We start from the raw sequence: 25,355 nt of genomic DNA, 5'->3' as shown, positions 1-25,355 counted from the left end.
AATCTCCTCTTTTTGTATTGTTTTGTCTCTCTTTACAGGTTGTTGCTTCGTCTTAGGTCCCTTCTTGGCCTGGAGGAATTGGGCTCCTTGTCTGTGTAAGGATTTATGGTCAATGCAAAGGGCTTTGAATTTGATGCATTTTTTTTTACTGGTAACCATTGTAGGATTCTCAGATCTGCTGTGATGTGGTCTCTTCTGTTTAATCTCTGGAGAATCTTGGTTGCAGCAATTTGGACATGTTGGAGTTTGTTGGTGAGTCTTTCTGGCATTCCTAGGTAGAGACTGTTTGCGTAGTCAATTCTTGTTAATACCAAGGATGTGATTGTAAAGGTTCTTTGTGGAAAAGCGAGGTATGGGAGCAACCCCCTGGAGTTTCAGGCAATAAAAACACTTTTAGTGATTAAATTGGCTTGCGGTTCCAGGGATAGTCCGTTGTCCATGAGTATTCGTAGGCTATTTACCACTTTGAAAGTTCCCGCTTGTCTTCCTATACCTATCGACTAGTCCACTTGTGGGTTGGTTCCTTTGTATTCTGGGGGTTGTGAGAAACCTGAGGGTGTCCTCACATCTCCCCTTGGGTCCTCTTCTCAGGTGGGCAGGGAAAGGCCATTGCTTTTGGATTCTGACCTTGGGGCGGAGTAGCGAGGGAGGATAACCTCAGTAGAGGGTCCTTGGGGATTGGGGATGAGATCTCCTTAGGTGATACGCAGTATCCTGCATTTCCATTTCAGGAGGAATCCTCTTTCCCGAGGCAGTTTTGGGGTATTGCTACCCTGGTCCCACTGACCATGAAAATGACAAGAGATATTACCAATCTAGAAGCACATGAAAGAGGGTAAAGAAGAGAAGGAATAGGGTAATACATGGTATCATCCTTTCCCTTCTGAAAACCAACCTAACCCTCCCACAGCCTTTATGGGCTACTGTGAACTAGCTCCCCTCAATTTTCCTCATTCAACCTACTCAGTACTGGACGAGGAAGAGGCGACTAGGAGTAGTGAACACCAGTAGGTATTTTCACCACTCTAGTAATGAGACGAGGAGGATGACTGTGAAAGAGTACCAGTAGGCAAGTCAGGCATGTCCAACAAATAGGCTGCATAAAGGTCAGGCAAATAAACTTGCTGAACCACACCTGTGGACCTTTAACACTCCTAGGGAGTATAAGAGGTGGGGTTGCACACCATGAAGGAGAGCAGGTACCAGAACGGGCTGGAGAGAAGCATGCCAGAGAAACCAGAATTGGGAGTGCACCCCACGAGAGGGTCTATCAGGTTGCCGATAACTATAGCGGGAGCTGTGCTCCGCCCAAAGCTCACAGCCGCCGTGTCAAACAGGAGAGCGAGGGACGCTCTCTGTGGCAGCCGCGAGAGAGTCGAAGCTCGTAGATGCAGGAGGACCAATCAGAGAACCGGTGAAGCAGTAGAGAGCAGTCCCGCACAACCAGTGAGTTCAATCCAGGGAACACTCCATCCAGGGCGCCTTGCTAAAACTGACACACATTTTAGAATGCTGAGCAAATTGAAACAAGTAATCTGTGAATGCCGTGTGATCTGAAAGTAATTGGACATAGTCCTGAACAATATATTGAAAACTTTTGTATACTGTATGAATTGAAAGTCCTGACGATCACCTTTTGGAAATGCAATTTAAAGCCGAGCAAGTAATGAACACTTGAGAATAAGATGTTAAGCAAATATTGGATACCGAATTGAATGAAAAAATTGTGGGCAAAGCTACGGTCTATGAAAGATAAATGGGAAGGTACCCATTTGAAAACAGCACACAAAATATGAGGTCAAGTGAGGAAGTTTGTGAAAGAGCATGAAAGAAAGGTGCGGGAGAAATAAAACCACTGTGCCGTGAAGTGCATGAATACAGTGCGGCAAGTCCAAAGACTGGCAGAGGATATGTGATGCAGTGTGGCAAAGCCAAGAGGCTAACCAAGAGAAGCCAAGTGAGTGTGAAACTTGACACGGACAAATACAGAAAGAACCTCTGTGGGCTGAAAAGCTTAGGGTTTCTGGTTTCACGACCTATAATGAGTGGACCGTGAAGTCTGACAACTGCGCCTAGACCAGGGAACCCTCCATTATGAAAGCCAAAGAGATTGTTGAAGTAAACCAAGAAGGAGTAATAAGTGAACTGTTCATTTAATCCAGAAGGAGTGTCAAATTATACTGGAGTTGTGCTGAAAATGAAAAGACTAGGGGCCTCATCACAAGTATGGCGGTAATCCGACACAATTTGACCAGAAATAGTGTTACCGCCGGGTTGTGTGGTTGTATTAGCGCTGCATCAAATCCTGGTGTGAACGCGCACCCCACTCCGGGGGCAAAGCTATTACCGCCCGGTGGAAACCGCACTGAAATAATTGTTACCGCCGATGAATCGGCGCAAATAGCATTACCGCCAGTGATCCCAGAGCTAATAGCTCCGGCAGAAATTGTGACATCGCCGGAATGGGAAGCTTTGTAGTGGCCATTTTTAAAAACCCAATCCATCAATTATCTTCACTTCCTGCATCCACCCGGACCTGTAAACAAGCCAGAATGCCTCAGGAGAGGACCAAAGGACCTGCGGTTTGTCTGAGGTTGGTGGGCCAAGTGTTGGAGTCTCATCAGTTTTTGGTTGGAAATCCAAGACCATTCAATTCCAGTTCTTGAGTCTATAACTCTGGTTCCAGTCGGAGTTTTCTTGGTTTCACCAGGATGCATTCAGGGAGTTGTGTTTCTGAAAAAGACAAAAGAACCCTGGCTCGAAGAGAGGCTGGCAGGCATTGTGGAAGATAAAGTGGTATCAGCAGTCTTATACAATGCACACTTAAGGGTGTTAGCGATTTCTCTTCCTTAGCCCTCCCCCCCTTCCCAACCCTCCAACTCCCTCACCCTATCTCTGGGGCAGGACTGGCTCTGGCATATACCATGGTACGTCTCCTGCGTCAGGCTGGGAGGGTTCTCCATCCCCCCTTAAATGGGTCAAGACACTGACCATGTCGCAGGGCAGGGAAAAGAGTGAACGTGCACTTGAGGAGCTGGCTTCCCATTAAAAACACTGCAGTAAAATCCAGTAAAACGTCACAGGAGGCTAGTAGAAGAGGGTGAGCCTCCATTGCAAGGGCACTAGTGTGTATGCTTGGTAGGGGATACTGGGACAACTAGTTCTCAGAGGCGGGCAGGTCTCTAGGATCTGCTTGTCTGCAGCTTCAGTAACTGCATCTTCCATCTTGGAATGCCTTACTCCCGCCATTTGCTTAGTTTGTTTATATAGGGATTTGCTGTTGGACTCTGTCCCAGAGGATTGCTTCGATTTATGATGTGGGACTTGGGCCTGGGTAACTCCTCTCTCAGGGCAGTGCTACTGGTTCTCACACCCTGGCCTTACCCTTGGGGTTCATGCACTCTCCTAACCTGTATGTTCTTAATCTATACTTTTTGAGGCCATGTGCGACAACTGGCAGACTGCCTATCAAATTCCCAGCCTAACTCTGATCCCTCTTTCGCTCTATATTTATGTATCATTTATTCACACCAGCGATTAGAGCCAAGCATGCAGGCACTGCCGGTTTTACAAGACCTATGCTCTGTGGTTCTGATAAACGGACTGAAGTACCTACATTTTCAATGCAACTATCCCCCTAACTTCCACGTGTGATATGGGGGGAGTAACCAGTGGATCCTTCTGATTCGGTCCTGGACTATGCATCATGTGGTGTGTGGTAGCACACAGCCCCTTGACATCTTCACCATCCACCAATGAGGTTAGGCAGGGAACTTTATCACACAAAATAATAATCAGATACAGTTAATATGGGTTTATTATCTAACAATCAGTACATCCTAAACAGTATCCCAAACCAGGAGTCTGCAACCTTTGACTCCAGATGTTTCCAACTACAACTGCCACCAGCTGTTGCCAGGATAGTGAATGGTGAGGGATCACGGGCCCTAATCCAAAACATCTGGAGTGCCTCAGGTTGCAGGCCTCTGTCCTAACGAAGACTGAAAATAAATCTGATAGAATGCCAAAAACCAGAGACGTGGAGAAGAGAGCAGTCAAGTAAAAAGTAAATTGTCCCTGATGCTTTTATCAATTAACTCCTTTTGTGACATTCCCCTTTGATAGAATTACATTTTATTTGTCCTTTATGTGTCCTTAATTGTAGTTCATGTTGCTGAAGGTCACTGGCATTATTAATTATGCTAGCTTCCACGCTATGCTGTAAAATGTTGATTTGCGTCATCGGGCTGATTCCAGATGCATGAAAACCCTTGTTGATTATGTTGCCAGCAAACCTGATCGAAATCTTTTTTTAACATCCAATGTTAGGAATGACAAGGAGATACTGGTTTCTGTTGGACCATCTTTTCTGCATTTATTTCTCTTGTGGGTACATTTTTTAACAAAAACTTTTTATTTGAGTCTTTTTTTACGGAAACCAAATCACTGAAAAAATACCTATTTTATTTGGGGAGCTCACCCCCCCCCCCCCAAGTCCCCTGTTTCCCTGTGTTTTTACCCCCCCCCAACATCTCCCCACCTTTTTAAACCCCTTAATTCCCCTCCCTGCCCCCCATATATGTGTATACTTTTTTTTAATGTGTATTTTTTCGATGATTTGCTTTTCGGTAAAAAATGCATTAAATAAAACGTTTTTATTAAAATCACTGGATACCAATTAAATATTTTTGTGAGACTTTTCCTGGAAATTGCAAGCGTTCTATTCCCATAATCTATAAATTGTTATTTTTTTTCAAAAATTCATGCTATATCTATTATGTGAGGTTCTTTGTGTATTTTATCCTTTTCTTTGCATGCTGTAAATTGTCCTTCTGTAATTGATTTTTCACCATTTTCTTCAGTAAACTTGTTGGTGGAAATTCTCTGAAGTTGGAAGTAGCTGGCATAGAGTATATGAACGATGACCCTGCGATGGTGGATGTCCTTTATGCAAAGGTTCAAGTGAAGGATGGGTCTGAAAGGTGAGTCTTGAAATGTTCCTATATCATAGTTTATTCTAGACCCATAGTGTAAATAAAACAAGGTGATACAACTATGGGATGCACCTGGGTTTCTCATTCTGGGGCGACATGGTATGAATCTACTGTCTAGCAAGATGTAACTTTAAGATCTGGTGACTGACAGTTGTTTAACAATAGGCTGAAACTCAGGTGAGATGCTTTATTAGTTAAATACTCTGATTTGAGTATTCTACCTACTTTTTTATTTAAACTAATGTAGGAAGCATACTGTAATTAATAGATGTTCTGTAATTTAAATGTTAGGTTTAATTTGGGGAAATACGATTGACCATATTTTATTTTAGCGAAGGACTGGGTATAAAAGCTGGTTATCGCACAACTGTATGATAGCTGCATACTAGATTAAAGGATGGTAGGCACTGTTTACGAATTGATGGCATGTGCCTGAAATGATTTTCTAATTACATTTTTGTGAAACCATGTAACTGACAAACGTTATAGGAATTTGTTATTTTCAATTGTATGTAATTCTGTTTCATTGATTCTACTTTGATGCACTTTATTCCCGAAGTAAAGTAATTTAAATTACGTGAATGTACTAAATGCTACATCAGACAGTCATATAACTACAGTGAGGTTTCAATAAGGGCAAACTTAACTCTCGGAATGCTTTTAAGGAGATGTACTTTAGTATTTCAAATAGCTGTGGTTAGGAATTGTTGCCTTGCATCATAAAAAGGCAAAGTGCGTACATGTAGATGCCCTATTACCACACTGCCCCCCTGCAAAACGTTTCACACGGTCGTTTGACTACAATAGTAGTACTTTACATTTTTGTTTTGTTTATTTTAATTTCATTTCATCCATCTTCATCATGATGAAATGCAGAATTCAATGACTGATTTCGAAAGACTTTATCCATCTGCGTTTTAGTATTGCATAATTCTGCTCTAAAAGTGGGTTTTGGATTTGTGTCTCAGTTAATCTTAAAACTGGATGCTAGAGAAACAGGGATGTCAATTCACTAAAAAGTCTGGGGTAGCGGAAGTGACATCACATGCCTAATGACATCATTACAAGTGATGTCGAATAACCCTCGACCCTCTCCCCCATTGACACCACAGGAAATGTCACATGCCTTTAACCCTCATGCATCACAGGAAGTGACATCCCATTGTTTGCACCTGCCATTGAACTTTGCCATCCCTGATTAGGACAATCCATGCTCACCAGGGGCTGGTCATAGTTATTTTTATTTGTTTCATTTTTTTCAGATTAGGGCTTTTATATATTGCTTCTGTTGCTTTGATAGCAATCCTGTGGTTATTCTGCGCCACATTACTGAGTATGTGAGATTGATTGTTTGGAGATGTTTCTGGCTTCAAAATGAAGTGGGACGAATTCATTGTAGTACCCTTGACAGACTGGACCACAGGGCCATGTGGGATCCGTGATTATAATGATCTGGGTAATCTGTAATATATCTGGAGTGGGAGAGTTAGCAGGAGTCAGACGAAACCACTTGCCTTCCACCATTACTTCTTTTGAAACTAGTGTTGAGGATTAAAAGGTGAAACTCAGGTGAGTTACTATCCTCCGTCATTGGGTAGGCTCTATTTTGTGAAAATTGTAGCTCTCCCGACGCTTGTATCACTTCATATATACCTATCTAGCCCATGGCGCTTTCTTTATTAATCTACACTGCTGCTGGTTCATCTGGCATGGCATCCCGGAACACCTCTAACTAGTTGGGTTGGGATACTTTTCCCAGGCCTTATTCCTGGGGTGGCAGGTGGGAAAGCATTGCTCAAAATGGAAATATGCTTTCTCTCATTGCATATCCAGTTTGTAGCTAATTGGGTGATCCTGAAACTTCCATTCCTCGAACATACCTTTTTTCACCTTCATTAACTAACGCCCCCCACTCCCGTTCTGTTGTCAAGCAGGATACATAAGACCTGTTCATTTGATCTTGTGTGATCCACCATATTGGCCTGGGCTAGGTTACTTAAATTCCCAGCATTGAATCTGAGAACTTGAGTTACAGGTAAGCACCTTACGCTAAATTGCACGCTACATATGAGTTTCACGTGTTTTAATGATGGCTATTTTCACTGCAGTATTTTAACCTTGATGTTACCCTAGCCGTTTTTGGCGATTTTCTTTTTTTTTTTCTTCTTTTTTTTGAATGGACACGGGGGGGGTTCCCCTCCAACTGCCCATCTAACACACCCCCACCACCTGACCCTGCCACCCACGTCTCCCAAATCCCCTACTCAAAAACACAACACACATATATTTTTTGTAAAAAACAAATCGTCAAAAACAGCTGGGGTAAAAACACCACAGTTAAAATTGCCCTAGTGAAAATTGCTGTGATCAAGACATGGTAACCACACATATGCTAATGGGTTTCCTCTGTAGGGCAATGAACTACGTCTTCCTGCATGTGATCAGTCTATTCAAAAAGTATAGAGTCTGTTTGGTATCTACGTCTGGTTGATTTGTTTCCTGGGGGCTCCTTTGTATTTTGGGATGTGTTCTTTGCCTGCAGAGGTGGACACACAAAACCGATCCAAGATCTCTGCATTTGAGGCCTTTAAGGCTCACTGGGCTGGTTCCCACCTTTGTCTCTCCTCGTTTCGTGAGGTATTATATAGTGAATGCTGGAGGCTGTAAGCAGATAGTTTCGACTCGCTATCCCACGGTGCAAAATGCCTTACAGCCTGACTCTCCTTTGGTTAGCGCGAAACGGGAACATCATTTGAGGATCATGTATAGTGATGAACGGTGGATACATATTTGTACATACTCTTTTAAGTTATCGCTTAATTCATGACACAGACACATTCAGGGATGGCGCCACAACATGAAATGTTTTACACCAGCGAGAATGGGGACTTGTAATCTCGAGCATGCTTGAGTGGGTCCTGCGTGTAACTCAATACAGTCTACATTGTCCCGCATGTTCTGAGAGTGCCCATCGGTTAGGTAGGTTTGGTCCGTCAATTTATTGGTTGAGGATGTTGCTAGTCGTGTCACCATTGGAACTGCTTAATTGCCTGTTTTGGCTTTCATAATTGCTCTTGTATAGCGGTTGGATTTGTTGAATAGTTGACTAGTAACTTTGTGGCGGCTTCTACACTTTGGACTGATATTTTCTTTGTTTTCTTATTGCCCATTGACTCTTCTTTTCCACTTTTGTACCACCCTGCCATACTCTTAGTGCCGACATCTTGGAATGACCATCTTGTTTTACCGAGCTTAATCGAATTGTCGGGCCTTGTGTGGGATGTTATGCTCCTAATTGCTCCTTTTATGTTGCATGTCTTATTAATGTGATGTTGCACTGTGGTGATCTGGTGTGCATTTGATAGTGCAGTGATTAATAATGCAGGTGTATAAATAGATTAATGGTAGGTAGCCCAGTACCTCTTTCAAGGTTGCAGAACTGCACAGTTAGTAAGGAATTTTCCTTTTGTGTAAATAATTGAACGTATTAGCACAAATTGTTAAGAAAGATTAATTTAATAGTGGCTTGTGCAAGAACAGCAGTCGTGGTTAAAGGCTTTCTCTCCATCCAATAGGAGTGGAACCATGGCAACATTATCCTTCATGGGGATATCAACCAAATCCACAAATGTTTCAGAAGTATTGTGGATGAGTCGGATTGAAAAAATCTGAGATTATGATGTGTTAATAATGCTGGCATTATATTTTTCAAAAGCAACCTCAAATTACAGATTAAGAGTTTAAGACTAGTATCTCCAGGTAGAGATGTCTCCAATTTGCTCTTGCAGACAGGTCATTCTCAGGTTTGGGAATTTTGATAATAAAGGTAGTTTTGATTGAATGAGGCGTTTCACCACCTACAGTGTTGGTTATAAAGTGTGGATAGATTGCATTGAGGGCCTGCACACATTTGTCAGAAAATCTGCTTTTGAAAACCATCTATACCAGGTGTGTTTATAAGATTTTGAAAGGCAGTCAATTTCATCCACAAAGATTTGGCACATTAGAGAAATGTTGTCATGCTCTACTGTTTTAGGAAGGCATTTATCCCCCAGACAATAATCAATTAAACGTTTACTCTGTTCCAATTAATAGGAGTACAGCTATTGGTCAAAATCACTGAAATTGTAATTAATTCCACCATTATCTACCTGATCCAACCCTGAACCACCACTGCAATGATCTGGATGCCTATTGTTTTTTGATCCTGTCAGTTAATAAATTGCTACATTTTTTCCTGATCTTTCAATATTTCTGGTGCACGTGAGACATAGCAACACAGGCTTTTTGGCTAAAGAGTTGGTTTATGGAGTGTCTCGTTTTGGTCAGTTTGTATACATTCTTGGCCATTGTGTGCCGGTATAGTAGGCCAACTGCCTTTTCAAATTGTTGCTGACAATTTTGTTCAGTCAGTGCCGCCTCCTTTCTCGCTAATAGCACTAGCCCTTGATGAACACTTAAAGGAATCTGATTGGGTTGCAAAATAATTCACTGATTATGTTTATTTGTTTAGGAATTGTTTCTCATCTTTGACCCTGTTGACAAAGCCCTGTTCACACAATAGGCATTCAATCAGACGACATGGTTTGGGATTTAGACATGGTCATGCTCTAACTCGGACACCAAGCATACATAGGTATCTGTCACAAGTCATTCAGATCTATGAGCTAAATGCAGGCTGTACAATCTTTGAACTGCAGAAACCCCTTCAATCTCCAGGGCCTTGCCCTGCCCTGACTTTAGCGTCACTGCCTCAGACTCTGAATGCAGTGTACAGTCTGTGTTTGTCCGACAACCCCTCCCTAGTGCTTACATGCAGATTCAAAGGACTGTACACTTCTGTCACAGAGCTACTGACATTGCCACTGGTGGCTCCGAGAGACACACTGGAGTCTGTCTTAACTAAAACCATATAAGCCCTGAAACCGGTTCTTCCAGGGTCCTAAAGACTCCAACCTGAGCTGAACTATGCACTGCATCAACCAAGGACTCTGTGAGCAGTCGGAAATGAGAGGCGGGCACAAAGTGGTAATATTCTCAACATCTGTAACGCTCACCTGGTTCCCACGGAGGCGCGGGCGTGGTCTGGGTGGCAGTGGCCTCTTCGAAGGAGATGTTCAGCACCCTGAAGATGGAGTGGGCTGGGTTCCCAAATCTGGCTTGTCTGGCTTGGATGAATACCCTTCTGTGAGCGAAAAGGAAGGGTTAATACTCTGCGGGTTTTGTGTAGATCTCCTGTTTTCCCTTCTCACCCTCCTTGCAACCCTTCTGTAATTCCCTGTGGAGACTCACCTTAGGGATTGAAAAGGCGAGCTCTCCATCCTGCTTCTGATGCAGGGGCGCGTTGGGGTCCAGTGACGTCACTGGATAGTAAGTTCGAGTTCGCTTGTCTGTTCCGGTAAGTACCGTAAATGTTTATGGCAAGCTTGAGTCTAAACTGTTCCTCTTCTCTTTTGCAGGTAATGGAAGACTCCGGGCTGAGGGCGGTTTCCGTCGAAAACCTGATTTCAGGTGAGTTTTGGTGTAGGCCCACTACTGTCTTTTCCTGTCTCTTTTTCCTTAGGGGCCGGAGTTCGAGAATGCCGAAGAAATGGAGCCGGCAGGAAGCAGAAGCTGAGTCCGACCTGTAAGCAGGTAAGTTTTAAATAGTTTGTTTGCTACGGTTCTTGCATTCACTAATGTGATGTTTGCTTTTTCCCCATAGGGGCCGGGGTGCTGAAATGCCCAAGGAATGGCATCGACTCGAAGGTAAGAAGAATTAGCTTGGCAGGTAAGAGCTTCTTGGTTATTTTCCCTTCTCACCTTGCTTTCTTCTCTTCGTCTCCCCGTAGGTGCTGGAATGCTGCAGGGGATCCGGAAGGGCGTCGCAGAGCCGAAGGCCCCACGTGCAGGTAAGAGAAGTGCGCCGAGATGTATGCGACGAGTATTTAAAATGATGTCTTTTTGCAGGAACGTTGACGCGCTGAATCCGGAATGCAGCTTTAACAGGTAAGGTTTGTTTTCACCTGTTTCTTCTTCCCTTTTCTATCCTTAGGTGTTTCCAGGATGCTGGCAGGCGTGGTCGAGGGCTGAAGCAGGAGCAGGCACGGTGAGCGTCCAGCTGCTATGAGCAGAACAACGCGAAGCGTGGTTTGCTGTCTGGGCGTGGCTTAAATAGCCTTTCGAGTAGTCCCAGGTATGTATCCTTCCACTGAAGGTATGTATCCTGCCACCAGCCACACCCGTGTGGTTAAGTAGTTCCTTTTTCATCAGGAAGTTGTAGAATGATCTGCCAGGTAAGGAAATTGCAGCATGGTCTGCCAGGTAAGTTTGCACCAAACACTATTCCTTCCATATCTTGTATGAACCTGGCGCCGATGGTGGCAGGACTGTTATCCCTTATGAGCCTGACGCCAACGGCGCCAGGACTGAGTCCAAAGAGCCCCTATCTGGGGTGGCTGGGACTTCCCTAGTATACATGTTGCCTGCCTCTGAAGGTGCCGAGCCCTGTCTGGCTCCTTGGAGGTAGGCATCATGACAGTATCAGACATTTTATTAACAAAGGGTTTGGATAAAGGCTTAACTTTCCCTGTCCTAAAGCGAATGTCCCTTCCTATGAAACTAAAACTAAAGCAGGCTTACCTTGTATCCAAACTAAATCTGACCCTCACACTAATGCACACAATCAAAAGGTGCAAGGTAAATGTTTCTAATTTCAATTAGACAAAAATGTGCAAACACTTAAACATATAACTTCAACAAAACAATCCTTGTGTCTAGGGGTTGGTTCCCTTCCCCTGAATTTTTTTTGGAAAATTGTTCAAAAAGTTCTATTTCAACAATAGTGTATTAAAGGCAATGAAAATGTATCTTTCACCTAATACTTTCCTCAAGATGGCAAAACAAATGTCTCTTCCACAACCCTAGTTGGAATATAGCAAAGAGAAAGTCTCTCCCAGTTTTCAGGATGGTTAATCAAATGTCTTTCTCCAGTTGACGTATGGCAAAAGGCAAATCTTTTCTAATTCTCTGGTTGAAAAAAAATGTTCAGTTTAAACAATTTGATATGACAAAGTTTCTCTTCAACACCAGTTAAAAATGGGTTTCCTGGTATATTTCCCTGCCAGGAAACTTCTCAACTGATTCTCTTGATATCCTGGTGCACTTCCTGCCAGGAATATTTCCCTTTTGGCTCATTCAGATCCACTGGTGTACTTTCGTGCCAGGTATCTCTTCCCAAACTATTCACTACTTGGTATGTATCTCTCAACAGGTCTTTCTGTAACATTCACATTCCTCTTGGGTATAACATAATTGCACTTCTTCAAAAGTAAAAGTTTGTTGACTTAAGTTATTACTTGTTCCAATTTTCACCATACTGGCATCCCATATATGAGGGTTTGTTCGAGCTCTGTCTGTCAACCTTTCTCTTAATATCTCCTGGCAATGCGTGTTCCCGGTTTGCCCAAATTGACATCAGGAGAATTGTACCATATTTGCCTTTGGTTTTCAATTCTCCACCTCCCGCATAGCATGGCTGCTGGTGATATGACCCTGGGCTCGGGAGGATAGCTCAGCGGCAACGTGCTCGCTCTGAGCTAACGTGCTCGCCTTGGAAGCAAGACGACACCGAGCAACACAGGTTCGATCCCCGGGTCCGCACTTAAAAACCTCTGGGTATTAAGCGCATTATAAATAACCTAGCAAGTCAAGTCCTATCTGTTATTAATGTTACTTGAAAGCAAACTAACTCAGAGACCTGTTTTGAAATGAGGTAAGTTGGTCATTTTAAGGGTGAGCTAGAGTGACAGGGGTACAGATGAGCTAAAGGCAAATAGGTGTGCTAAGGTGGCAGGCAGTAGGCAGGGGCAGACATGGTTGACATCAATGTTGTAGGATAAGTGAGGGTAGGCAGCAGTGAGCTGGTGGTGGGGGCTCTGGGGGCTGTGTACTTGCGTATGATATGGGGGTAAGCATGGGTGAGTTAGGGAAGGTGGAGTGGGTTTAGTGGTTTGATGCGTGCATGGGGTAAAGAGGGTATACTATAGAGGAGTGACTTGGGGTTGGTTGAGAGAAATAAGACGTTGTGGAGGGTTTAGTGAGCAGGGAATAGAGTGCGAATGATGGGTGGGGATGAGTGAAGAGGGGTGCAGGTAGAGTGTGGGTGATCGGGTAGACTGACAGATGCATGGTATAGAGTAGGGGAAGCAGTTAGAGTGGGGGTGGGTCATAAAGTGGAGTGATGTGTGGAGAGAGGCATATCGAGGCATGGAGACGTATTGTGGGGTAGAGTTGTGTGGCAGAGGGATAGGGGCGTGGGGTAAGCAAGGTGTGGGGTAGGGTCTGGGAGAGGGGGAAGAGGGGAGTTTAGAGAAGGAGGTGAGGTGGAAGGGTTTGGGTAGAGGGAGAAGGTGTGTGGTAGAAAAGGGATGGAAGTGTGGGTGAAGAGAGAGTGGTGTGTGGGAAAGAGATGGACTCTGGCAGATAGTGGGGTGAGTTTGTGTGGAGGAAAACATAATTTTAAAAGTAAACTTCACCCTGACAGGCGAATAAAAGCTTTTGTAATTCTTGGCCAGAATGTTCTGCTTGCTTTGTGTATCTGTCTAGCCTCTGTTTTTGTATACCAGTCAGCCACACTCATATCAATATCATATCAATATCATCCAAAACTGGATGGCGCAGAATAGCCTCTGTCTCAATAATGAGAAGACAGAAGTTCTCATCGTGGGATCACCTACTAAAATAGCGGCCATACACTCAGACTGCACATCCATTAACATTGACGGCACTCTGATCCCTGTTCTCAAGCAAGTTAAAACATTAGGCATATACTTGGACGCAAACCTCACCATGACCAAACATATCAGCACGCTTGTTTCATCCATGGCTTACACATCCAAACTTATCGAACAACTCCTGACCCCGACTAACTGCCTCACATTGGCTAGAGCCCTCGTATTATCTAAATTGGACTATTGCAACGCTTTGCTACTAGGAACCTCCAACACAAACCTCAGCAAATTGGAACTTTTGCAAAATTAAGCTCTAAGGGCAGCACTGGGGATGAAAAAAGCACGATCACATCTCCAAGATCAGGAAGGATGCCCATTGGCTACATATCAAAGCCAGAGTTATCTTTAAAACTCTCTGCATAACACATAATGTATTGCCAAAAAATCCCCAATTTATCTTAACAATGCCGTTCAGAAAAAAGAAAACTTCAGAACACTTAGATCTAATGACAGTCAAAATCTGGTGACGCCCCGCTACAACAATACTAGAGCAGGGGGAAGCAGCTTTCACGTCCTAGCCCCTAAACATTGGAACACCCTCCTAATCAACATCAAAAAAGAGATTTCCTTGCCTGGTTTCAAAAAGCAGCTGAAAACTTGATTGTTTAACCAATACTAGTGCTTTGCGACCCGGTACTAGAGCAACCGATATCTGCCCAATCTGTAATTACGTTGTTCATTCTGTATGATCTGCTTTGTAAATAACTCTCTGTACGCTTCTATTATTTTTGTCTTCTTTGTCTTCTTAAAATGTATGAATAAGGGGCGTGGCTTGAGGCTCTGGCGATTCGGGTGCCTCATTAAGAGCTCTGTGGGACGCCCAGGCTTCAGCACGTATATGCCCATTAATTAAGCTTGTTCCAGACACAGAAGCAATATAATAGGTGGCAGAATCCTTCCTGGTGCTGCCGCATGCTCGCTGAGGAAATCGGAATTGCGAAACCTCAGAAATCTGAACATTGTTTGTTTGTTTGTTTATTTATTTTGCGCACCAGACCCTGAGGTAGCAGGGCGCATTTGACAAGAGGGCTTACAACATGGTTACAGAAGTTACAAAATACAGAGCATGGAAAAAACTAATTTTCTTAGCTCCACAGGGTGAAGGTAAGGCAGTAAAGTACATATACAAAATGGTTACAAAGGTTATAACTGTACGGAGCATGGTAAAAGCAATTCTCTTAGCTCCACGGGTGAAGGTAAGGCAGTAAAGTACATATACAAAACGGTACGCAGACAGCAGGTCATCATATAGCTGACGTTTACAGGATAGCAAATCTTTATCAGGTACAGTACATGTGGTGGGTGCGTGGGGAGAGTGTGGGTTACATAGCATTCTCAATGATCCATTTTATTGTGTTCTTTCTGAATTTGTTGAACGTTTGGTCAGATCTGAGAGCGTGAGGTAGGGAATTCCACAATTGAGCTGCCCTGACTGGGAAACTGGACCCTCCAATAGTGGTCAGTTTAAATCTAGGCACTAGAAGGCAGTTGGGACTGACTGTTCTTGTTGGTCTAGTGGAGATTTTTCTGGTAAAACGTTCTGTTAGGTAACGAGGGGCTTTGTTATTTAAGCATTTGTGGATGAGGGAGGCAGATTTGAGGTTAATTTTTTCCTGGATAGAGAGCCATTTGTGTTTCCGTCTTATTTCAGAAATATGTACTCTCCTAGGAATACTCAGGGCCGCTCTGAGTGCATTATTTTGGAGCACTTGTATTCTGTTGATAGTTTGTTTAGTTGCCCCTATGTAGAGGGAGTTGCAATAATCTAATTTTGATAGGATAAGCGCTCTGGGGAGGATTAGGTAACAGTCATCTGATAGGAATTGTTTCCCAGCTTGTGTTAATTTACATGTATAGGCCGTGGTTGAGGCCAGTGAGTTTACCTGTTTGGTGAGGGATAGGGTCGAGTCAAAGTAGAAACCTAGCGTCTTTACTTCTCTGGCGACCTTGATAGTGTTCCCATCGATGATGAATGCTGAGTAATTTGGGTTGAGTTTAGAAATGCGAGCAGCGGTGCCGTTTTGCTTAGGTACAGAAAACACAGGGTGAAAATGCAATTAAGGGAGACGTTGATTGTAAGTCTCCTAAGCTCGGCTAGAGTCTGACCTCATATTTTGGATCAAGCAGAGGCCTCGGGGAGACCGAAAGCAAGTCAAGTGGTGGCAGAATCCTCCGGGTGCTGCCGCATGTCCGCTGAGCACAACTGAAGCAGCAAAACTCCCAGGGCCACTGAGGTTCTGGTGTTGTGCTGGCGGCCTCCTGAGAAAACAGAGTCGGAAAAGTGGAGCTGCCCCCCCACCCATCGTAGCACCAGACACCCTGCAGCCTCCACCCCCCCTTCCCAGGCCCCGACAACATGAGGCCTCAACACCTGCATCAGCCAGCCAGCCCCGGGGGGGGGGGGCGAAATCGCAGGTGGCATCGTTTCTGGCCTACCGGCTGCCTGAGCAGAGACGCGTCTCCGCAGACATACCGAGGTGCGTTAAGACTACGAAATCCCAGCTCCGGCTACACTGCCCGTGTAGTGCTCGCATAGCAGAGATCGCAGACCTCCTCTCCCCGCCAGCATGCTGCAGGCCCCGTCCTGACCATTGCGCTCGCCGGAGGGATCCTCAGTCCCTCAGGGCGCACAGCACATGAGTCGAGGAAGAGTGCCCAACAGACAGTTCTCACTCAGGCCCACGGCCCGCACCTAAGAATCCTACACAAGTGGCAACGTTATTAGTGCGCCTGCTACTCTGCAAAAAAACGGCTCCTGTGTATGACGAACGGATTCTCCCACCGTCTACAACTCCTCACATGAACGGGAGCCATTCAGCTGGCCTCACGCTTCCCAAAGAACGTAATCAAGAGGGTCATAGTGGTGCCTCTGCAAATCCCTTCATCCTGACGGTCCTCTGCTCCCCACCCTCGCACAACAGTCCGCATCCCCCCACCGCACCCGGGGAGCTGCATGGGGCCCCCCAGCCGGCCCGCCACCTACAGCAGCCTCACCAACACCCGGCCTGGGACCACACTCTGCTCTGACTTGGGATCAACTAAACCGCGAACGCATCCCGCCTGCAGGGTTAGCCCCACCACCAGCACGGGCCCCCTCGGACCCTTCACACCAGCCTGGGGACTTTGAGGAGTGACTGGTGGCCCATGACCCGCATGCCCCCCAGCACAGACCCTGCATATATCGGGGCCACCCCGCCACTGAACTAGAAATACACCCTGTGACCTGCAACAGGCCCGCAGGTCCTGCAGCGAACTGGGGAGGCCCGGGGCAGCCCCTACCTGGATACCTCCTGCCCCACGTGCACCCAACGAACTGCACTGGGGGTGCCCCCTCCCCTCTGCACACCATCCGAGGACTACGGTGGCATGGCACCAGCCCCCCCCTCACCGTACTGGCGGCCTGGCAGAAAGGCCGCACCCACACAGCTGAAGCCTGCGGATCTGCGCCATTACATGCAACACTGGAAGGTCTGCCTACAGGGGCCCTCTACATTAAAAGCAGGGAGCAGCGGGTAACCAGCAAGCCAAACGAAGTTGGCGAAGCAGCTGAGTTCATCGCAATCACTGCGGTAAACTTCAGCAAACACCAGTTTACAAAGGCTCCGGAGATTGGCCATAGCACTAGCCTAAACTAGTTTAACCCTGGTGTAAATCCAGACCCCTTTGTCCACTGGGCAACGTAGTGGAGGGAAACCAAACACGCACTGTGGACAGCCCCAGGAGTCCCTAGAGACGCAGCGCTCTTCACCAGAGAGTTCCTGACAGGTTGCGTCACGGGGTTGGGACCTCCCCACGGGACACCCTACGTAGACCCCCACGCCCGGCGGGGGTGGAGAGTGCACCACACCCGGAATTGCCACCCCCTCAACATCAGTATGTGGATAAAACGCTCCCGGGCAAACAGCGACCCAGACGCCAAGATGTCCAAGCAGAAAGGACCGAAGTCAGCAGATATAGCCAAATTACTTCACCTGAGGGAGATACCCAAACAGCCGGACCACCCCCCGACCGAGCCCTCCTCGCCCACAAGGGCCCAAGGACAATGGGCCACAAAAGACGACATCCAGGGCCTACTAGCCGACATCAAAATGGAATTCTGCAACTGCATGGCAGAAGTCACAACCAAGATAGATGGCCTGGACAACCGCGATGAGGAGGTGGAACATAGGGTTGGGGACACAGAAGACCAAGTCCTGGAACACTCAGCGCAGATTGCAGAGTTGCGACAGAAAATCCAGACTCTGGAGGACAACGCAGAAACTATGCATCGCAAACAAGAGGACCTGGAAAACAGGACCCGCAGAAAGAACATCCGTATCAAAGGGGTTCCCGCTTCGATCCCGGACCAGGCCCTCACGGCCTACATCGGAGATCTCTTCCAGACTCTCCTCCTAGACTGCGATAAGTCATTACTCCTACTCCTACTCATATACTGCAAGGCCGCAGAAACACCCCATCGGCGGCAAGCCCGGAAGTAATCACCAGAGTACATTTCTTCTCTACGAAACAGGAGATCATGACAGCGAGCCGCTCACAAGGTGACCTGACATACCAGGGAGCCGCCATACAGCTCTTCCAGGATCTGGCTGCTCCCACAGTTCAATGGTGGCGAGCCCTTCGGCCCCTAACTACCTTTCTGCAGGAGCGGAAAATTAAATATCATTGGCTCTACCCGGCCTCGCTTCAGTTCACACTTGAGGGCCAAACAAAGGTAATCCATGCCCTGGAGGAGGCAGGCAGCATCATGGGATGCGAGCCCTCAACACCCGAGGAAGACACATCTATCTCCCAGACGGATAAACCACACAGCTCAACACCAAAGCCCCAGCATAGCCGCTGGATGAAAGTTCCAAAAGGAACTGCCGTACATGATTAGCAACCGACCTCAGCTCTTCATGCCGGAACCTGCACTCTTGGCACCCAGGTGTCCCACGCAATGCCCCAGCCGAGTGGATGGACAATCACTACGGCCCGACGCCTGTTTGGGCCAGTTGGTTAATCTTTGTTCCTTCCTTTCTCTTAGTTGGGCTGTGACCTTCCCCAGCCCCTCTGGTTACTGGGGCCCGGTTGGCCCTGAGTTGAACAAAGTTGGACAAAGTTAAAACCCGGTTGCAGCTGAGTCATGCCGACACCGGTCCTCCGGGGGACCACCCTGAGCACAGGACAACACCCCCCCATCAACCATCTGAATCCTAATGGCGCCCCGCTGGCTGCCCCTCCAGCGCACACCAAAGTCAGCTACATCTCGCTGAACGTTGGGGGCTTGAACTCTCCCCCAAAACGCAAGTCCATCCTCAGACGCCTGCAGGACCTTCAGGCCATGGTGGGGTTCCTCCAGGAGACACACCTCTTAGCAGAGGACTTCACCAGACTGCGGTGCCAAGCATACCCAACACAATACCTGGCCTCTGGACCCAGCAAGAAAGGGGGCACAGCGATTCTGTTAGCGAAAGGCATCCCCTTTAAAGATAAGGAGACCCCCTGCAGCCCAGATGGCAGATTCGTAGCGGTTAAGGGGGATCTCTACGGGCAGCTCCACACGCTGATCGCGATCTATGCACCAAACGACGGCGAGGCGGCCTTCTACACCACCCTGGAATCCACTCTTCTCCCCTTCCTCAGGTGGTCCTGGGCGGGGACTTCAGTGTGTACCCAACCCCTCACTGGACAGGTCAGGCCCCCCCGTCCACCTGGGACTTCAGGTTGGCTTTGGGCCTCTGCCACCTGTTCAAGACACTAGGCGCGGTGGACACCTAGAGGGTCCTTCACCCGGACACCGTGGACTACTCTTTCTTCTCCCACGTCCACCGCTCCTCAACCTGAATTGACCTAATGTTATCTAGCCTGCAGCTCCTGCAGTTCACGGATGATGTGGAGATAGGCGCAAGGGTACTGTCGGATCACGCCCCAATTCTCCTCACCGCAAGGGTCTTTGACCCGGATCCCCCAGAACGGCACAGATGGTCTTTATATGAACCAATGCTGCATGATATGGCAGTGCGTGGTGCCATAGCCAAGGCGATCAGCAATTACTTTAAGGAAAAACCCCCGACCTCACCTAAACAGCAACAAGATGGGAAGCCATGAAGGCTGTAATCAGAGGGGAACTGATAGCTCAGGCAGCCGCATATACGAGGAGGCGGACCATCAACAGAAATCGACTGGAGAAGGACATGATGGAGGCGGATATGGCCCTAAAAAGGAAGTGGACGCCCAAAGCGGCCAAGATGGTCAGACTAGCTTGCACGAAGCTGGAAGCCCACTACGCCGAGGACACAGCCAAGACCTTGCTCCGGACCAAACAGAGCTATTACACGAATGGCAATAAGGCTAATAAATACCTGGTGAACAAATTAGCCAAAACCCACTGACGGAATCACATTACCGCGCTGAGGGACCTGAAAGGTAGAACCCTGTACGGAGAAGGGGCGAAACTAGAGGTGGCAGTAGCCCATCTAACCGACACCCTGGCCTCAGCTCCCGCCCGCAGACCCTTCAGGAACAATATATAGCAGATACCCGGCTCCCACACATATCAGAAGCGAACAGAGCTGCCTTCAAAGCCCCAATTACAACCGAAGAGGTGGAAGCAGTATCTGAAACCCAGGGCCCCAGGTCCAGACGGCTTTCCACCAAAATTCTACAAACTCTTTCGCCCCATGTTGCTACACCCAATGACAGAGCTATTCAACTCTTTCCGGAACTCGAGCACTATCGCGCCCTCTATGTCCACCATAATTCTGCTACTGAAACCCGGCAAGGACCCAAAGGAGTGCTCTTCGTATAGGCCGATATCCCTGCTCAATGTGGACGCTAATGCATACTCAAAGGTACTGACGAACAGGCTGGCGCAAATCCTTCCTACCATCATGGACCAGGCAGGGTTTATTAGAGGGAGAAGCACCATGGACAACATCCGCCGTGCGCTCAATCTCATCAAAGTAGCGTCCCAAGAGCATCGGGGCCTGGCGGTCTTGACCTTGGAAGCCACCAAAGCATTTGATAGGGTGAACTGGAACTTCACGCGCCTCACCATGGAAGCGTTCCATTTAGGCCAGATATTCCAGGAAATGGTGCTAGCAACTTATAAAGCTCTGAAAACATCGCTCCACCTGAATCAGAAGACCTCAAACCCAATCCGGCTTTCGTGCGGGACGAGACAAGGCTGTCCACTCTCCCCGCTGATCTTTGCTCTGGTCATGGAACCATTCGCCCAAAGAACATGAGCTAACGAGAACATCACTGGGCTAGAAGTAATCGGCAAACAATTTAAGATCTCCCTATGCACCGATGACGTGATGAACTCCATCACCGACTGTCAATCCTCCTTGCCCGCTACCCTAACTGAGCTGGAGGCGTTCGAGAGAGTGGCTGGTTTCTAGGTGAACTACTCCAAATCAGAGGCACTGAGCATCAATGTGGGTGCCCCCCTTGTGGCCAACCTCCAGACACTCAGCCCGCTAGCATGGAGCTCTTCCTCAATGACCTACCTGGGAATACGCCTCACAGTAGATCTGAAACAGCTCTATGCTGCTAACTTCCCCCCGCTCCTCAAGGAATTGGAGGAGGACCTCCAACGATGGGACAACCAAGAAATCACTTCAGGCCAGGAATGGAGGCAGCCCGCTTCAGCCGATGGACCACAGGAGGCCTCCGAACCCTCTCCCAACTATACAAGGCCAATAACCCGTTCAGCTTTGAGGAATGCAAAGCCCGTTTTCAGCTGACAGAAAGAGAGAGGTTCACATACGTCCAACTCTGCCACTGGATCTTGCAGCCCGTGGTCGGACGCGGGTCCACTCGGGACCTCCACCCTCTTGAACAGGCGACAGAGGAAGGCACGGGCTGGGGTCAGATCACCAAACTGTACCGTCTCCTCCAGGAGCACATGCTAAAAGTTAGACCGCCATACATGTCCGGATTGGAAGCAGACCTGGGGACACCCCATAGAGGACCAGACATGGGTGGAGATATCGTCCAGGATCAACTCGACATCCAGATGCGTTACAAACAAGGAATGCGCCCTGAAGCTCCTTCACCGCTGGTACTACTCCCCAGTCCGCCTGCATCATTGCAACGCTAACATTGATCCGGGCTGCTGGAGACGCTACGGTGAGCGGGGATCCTTTTTCCACATGTGGTGGGGATGCCCGACAGTACAGACCTTCTGGAGGGAGGTCCTGCAGATCGCGGAAGACATCACCCAATGCAAACTGCCGTTGGATCCGGAGTTGGTCCTTCTTGGGGTGGCAGACCCGGAATGCTATCCCAGAGCGGGCCGATCTGCCAAACTGCTCACACACCTACTGCTAGCAGCTAAGATTACAGTGGCTCGGAGGTGGAAAACTCAGGAGGGTCCTCTTTTGACCCTCTGGTGGATAAAAGTCTAGGAGATCCTGGTGGCAGAGAAAGTCACAGCGGCAAAGGAGGGGTCTCTCCACCGCTTCACCGACTGCTGGGCCCCAGTATTGGACTACCACTCCCGATTCCTGGCGTTAACATTTCAATCCCGCCTGGTATTGAACTTTCTGGGCCCCCAAAGCCCTGACAGGTCTCCAACCCATCAGAGCTCCACAGGCTAAAGAGGTGGCAGTGAAGGGACCATGGGGGGGGGGTAAAGGACAAGCTGCAGGCACATTAACTATAAAGGGAGTCAAAATAGCGCATGTAATGCATAGATAACGCTGTAACCGAAATAAATAAAGTTGTTTAAAAAGAAATGTATGAATAATTAACAAGATGTCTGTAACCACGTCGTGATACCCCAGGGTCTGGCGTGTAACAAATGTAAGAAATAAATAAAATAAATCAATGCTAACGGTAACTGTTCAACATGTTACGATCTGCAATCACATCTGACACCTCGGCACATGAATGTTCATCTGGTTTCTGGTGTTATACTGTTTGGTGAGTGATAGTTTGTTTCGTAGGGTTTGAGGTGGGTGGTGCGAAAGGATGGCTGGTGGTGTTTGTGAGTGGATAGCAACTCAGTTAATGTGGAACAGGTTTGTTTTTGTAAAACATTGTTTACTACACCAGAAGTGTTTGAAGTTTCTTTTTCCTGTATAGTGCAAATGCAATAAGTCAACGAACAATAATTTGCCGGCCTCATTGAGCACTTCAAACATCATGGTTAAGAGGTGATGTCGGCTTCCTAAATGGATCACGGAACTCGGGCTGCTCCCCCCTCTTAGTGCCCAGAATGTGGGATCTGTAAGCGGGTGTCTCCCTCCCACATTCACCTGTCCTCAAAGTAACCAAAAGACCACCTTTTGGTCACCCAACCGGGCCCTTGTTGCCAGGATTTGGGAGGTGCTATGGCCATCAAATTCAGTCTGAGGTCATCCATGTCTCCTGCAATGCTATAGTACAAAACAGTTTAATGTGGTCCACAAGCCCGGTCTCAGCTGATAAATAAGTATATCCCTTGGCGTTCCGTGATATAATCAAACTATTGCTAACGACTAGAATTCACAAAATGGGCCTTAAAAGCCTTAAGTAGCCATTGCCAGTACCCCCCATCTTTCTCTAATCTCACAGCCTCATGCTCTGTTCATTTCTCTTCACAACCGCACTGTCCGTCCCAGCTATAGTATGAGTTACCTTTGGGTCTTTCTTCCTTTGTTGTCACCTCCGTGTAACTCTTAGCTTCATGTATGTATTTTACCATATTCATTTGGATTTCGCAGCGACAGCAGCCCAGTTTAAATAGGTCATCCTCATATTTTAGAATGTATTCAACACTGCTGTCAGCTCTGAACCATATATTTGATGTCACATTTTTCCTGTCTTCTAGTTGGTCAACTTACAATATGTTGTCTGAATTAATTGCATGCAAAGGGACAACACGTTTTAAAATAGTTAGCAACACCGCCCTATTTAAAGGTGGGTGTTGATCTATTCCACAAATCGATCTTATTTGTATAACTCGCATGGCACCCTTATTAGACTTACTCTGTTTTTGTGTATGATTCTATGACACTCTGCTCATCACTTTAACAGTATTCAGATGGTTTCTCTTTGTGGCAAGGTCATTTGTCTGGATACCATCTGTACATTTCTTACAAGCAACATCTTGTTTCATTTTACTAGACTTTCCGATCCCACTCTCTTTACTTTCTTCATTATCAGGCTCACTCTCTCCATTCTCAGAAAACAGGCAATGGATTGCTCCCAAAACACAATCGTTAGCATTCCCCACTTTGGAAGCTTTCTGCTTTTTACGTGATGTTCTCCTAAGTACACCATCTATCACGCCATTTGACCTATTCACAGGCCCACCGATTGCAGCAGACTCCCAGAGATATTGTCTAATGTCATTCTTTTTCTTGGCATTAATCTCTACTCTTCTTGTTACACCAGGTTCACTGCCAGTCACCTTGTTGCTATTCTCTTGTATTGTAAAGACACAGTCAATCTCATTAGGAGAATTATTTATGCATCCATTTCTAAGATTAGACATTCTTCGTGCGTCCTACATAATTGCCTGTGCAATCTGCTTCTTTTTCCTATTTTTAGGACAATTTTAACGCCCTTATCTTTTATACTATTGGGTGTCACTATCACTCGTTTGTTCAACTCTTCTGTCTTTACAGTATTTCAAGGTATCTGTCTGTGGCAATATAGCAGCCTGACTTGCCTCTAAGGTCTATTACCGCCATCTGTTCATTCTAAGTATGAACGTCAATGTTGCTCATTATTACATCCGTGTTAGTCCCACAGTCTTTGTATGCTCGTCTACCTTGGTTAATACTTTTATGTAGCAGCAGAGACAGCACATCAACTTTTTTTCCCACTCTCTCACACTTTGCAACTAGCGTACTCAAGAGATTTTAGAGATTTTCAAATATTGTAAACATTGCTGATGATGTTACCTTCGTGTCACTATCATTCTGCACTAATGATGCGTTTATGCATGTGTCAAGTACTTGCTCGTCGCCACCTTAACAAAATAAAGGCTCCCAGTGGCAAACCTCAATAGGTGTATGGCGGGGTTCTTGGGCATCAGCAATTATCACCATATTGGACAGAGGAGTGTAACTATCTCATAGCCTTATTGCTTTGTTTTGAATTACACACACTTCTCTTTATCCCATTCGCTTCACCCATCAGCGCTATAGATCTCTCGGTATTCAGTGTTCACATCATGTGCCCTGATCAATAGCGGGAGTGTTTCCATTTTCATCATCGGCCACAACATATAGATCATGCTACATTAAGGCTTTTCAATGGCAAACAGGGATTCTCTAAACACTGACCATCACGAGGTAGCTGTTTCATACCATCGTCTACTTCTGCATCTTGTTCTACACATGTGCCTATCTCAATTGCGAGTGGTCCCCTTTGCTCGTTTTGTTCAATTCTCTCAGTAGGATATAAAACCCTTTCAATCAGTTCTTGTCCAAGACATGGTAGTGGAGCACTTAATTCAGCTACAATTTCTTCCACCACTACCATCTCCTCATTGATCGACATTAAACTATTTTGGCTATTACTCTTTGTGTAAAAATGAATTATTTTAGTCATGTTTGGCATATTTTTCACGGGCCGACTGATTATCTTAGGCGCAGACTTGTGATTAGCTCTACAT

The 25,355-nt window shown here is 46.5% G+C and overlaps 1 protein-coding gene across 1 annotated transcript in view; it reads left to right on the top strand.

Annotated features, from left to right (window-relative positions):
• The window catches only part of ASCC1 (activating signal cointegrator 1 complex subunit 1), an 857,123-nt gene that overhangs the window by 472,093 nt on the left and 359,675 nt on the right, over positions 1-25,355 (top strand). Inside the window, exon 7 of the mRNA XM_069610516.1 lies at positions 4,863-4,982. Within this exon, the coding sequence (XP_069466617.1) occupies positions 4,863-4,982 (120 nt within the window). The remainder of the gene's footprint in view (positions 1-4,862; positions 4,983-25,355) is intronic.

The sequence above is a fragment of the Ambystoma mexicanum genome, chromosome 8 (genome assembly GCF_040938575.1).
Source record: "Ambystoma mexicanum isolate Mex_15411 chromosome 8, UKY_AmexF1_1, whole genome shotgun sequence".
NCBI classification, from domain to species: Eukaryota; Metazoa; Chordata; class Amphibia; order Caudata; family Ambystomatidae; genus Ambystoma; species Ambystoma mexicanum.
Note: the sequence above shows the minus strand (reverse complement) of the source record. Positions and strands in the feature narration are given on the sequence as shown.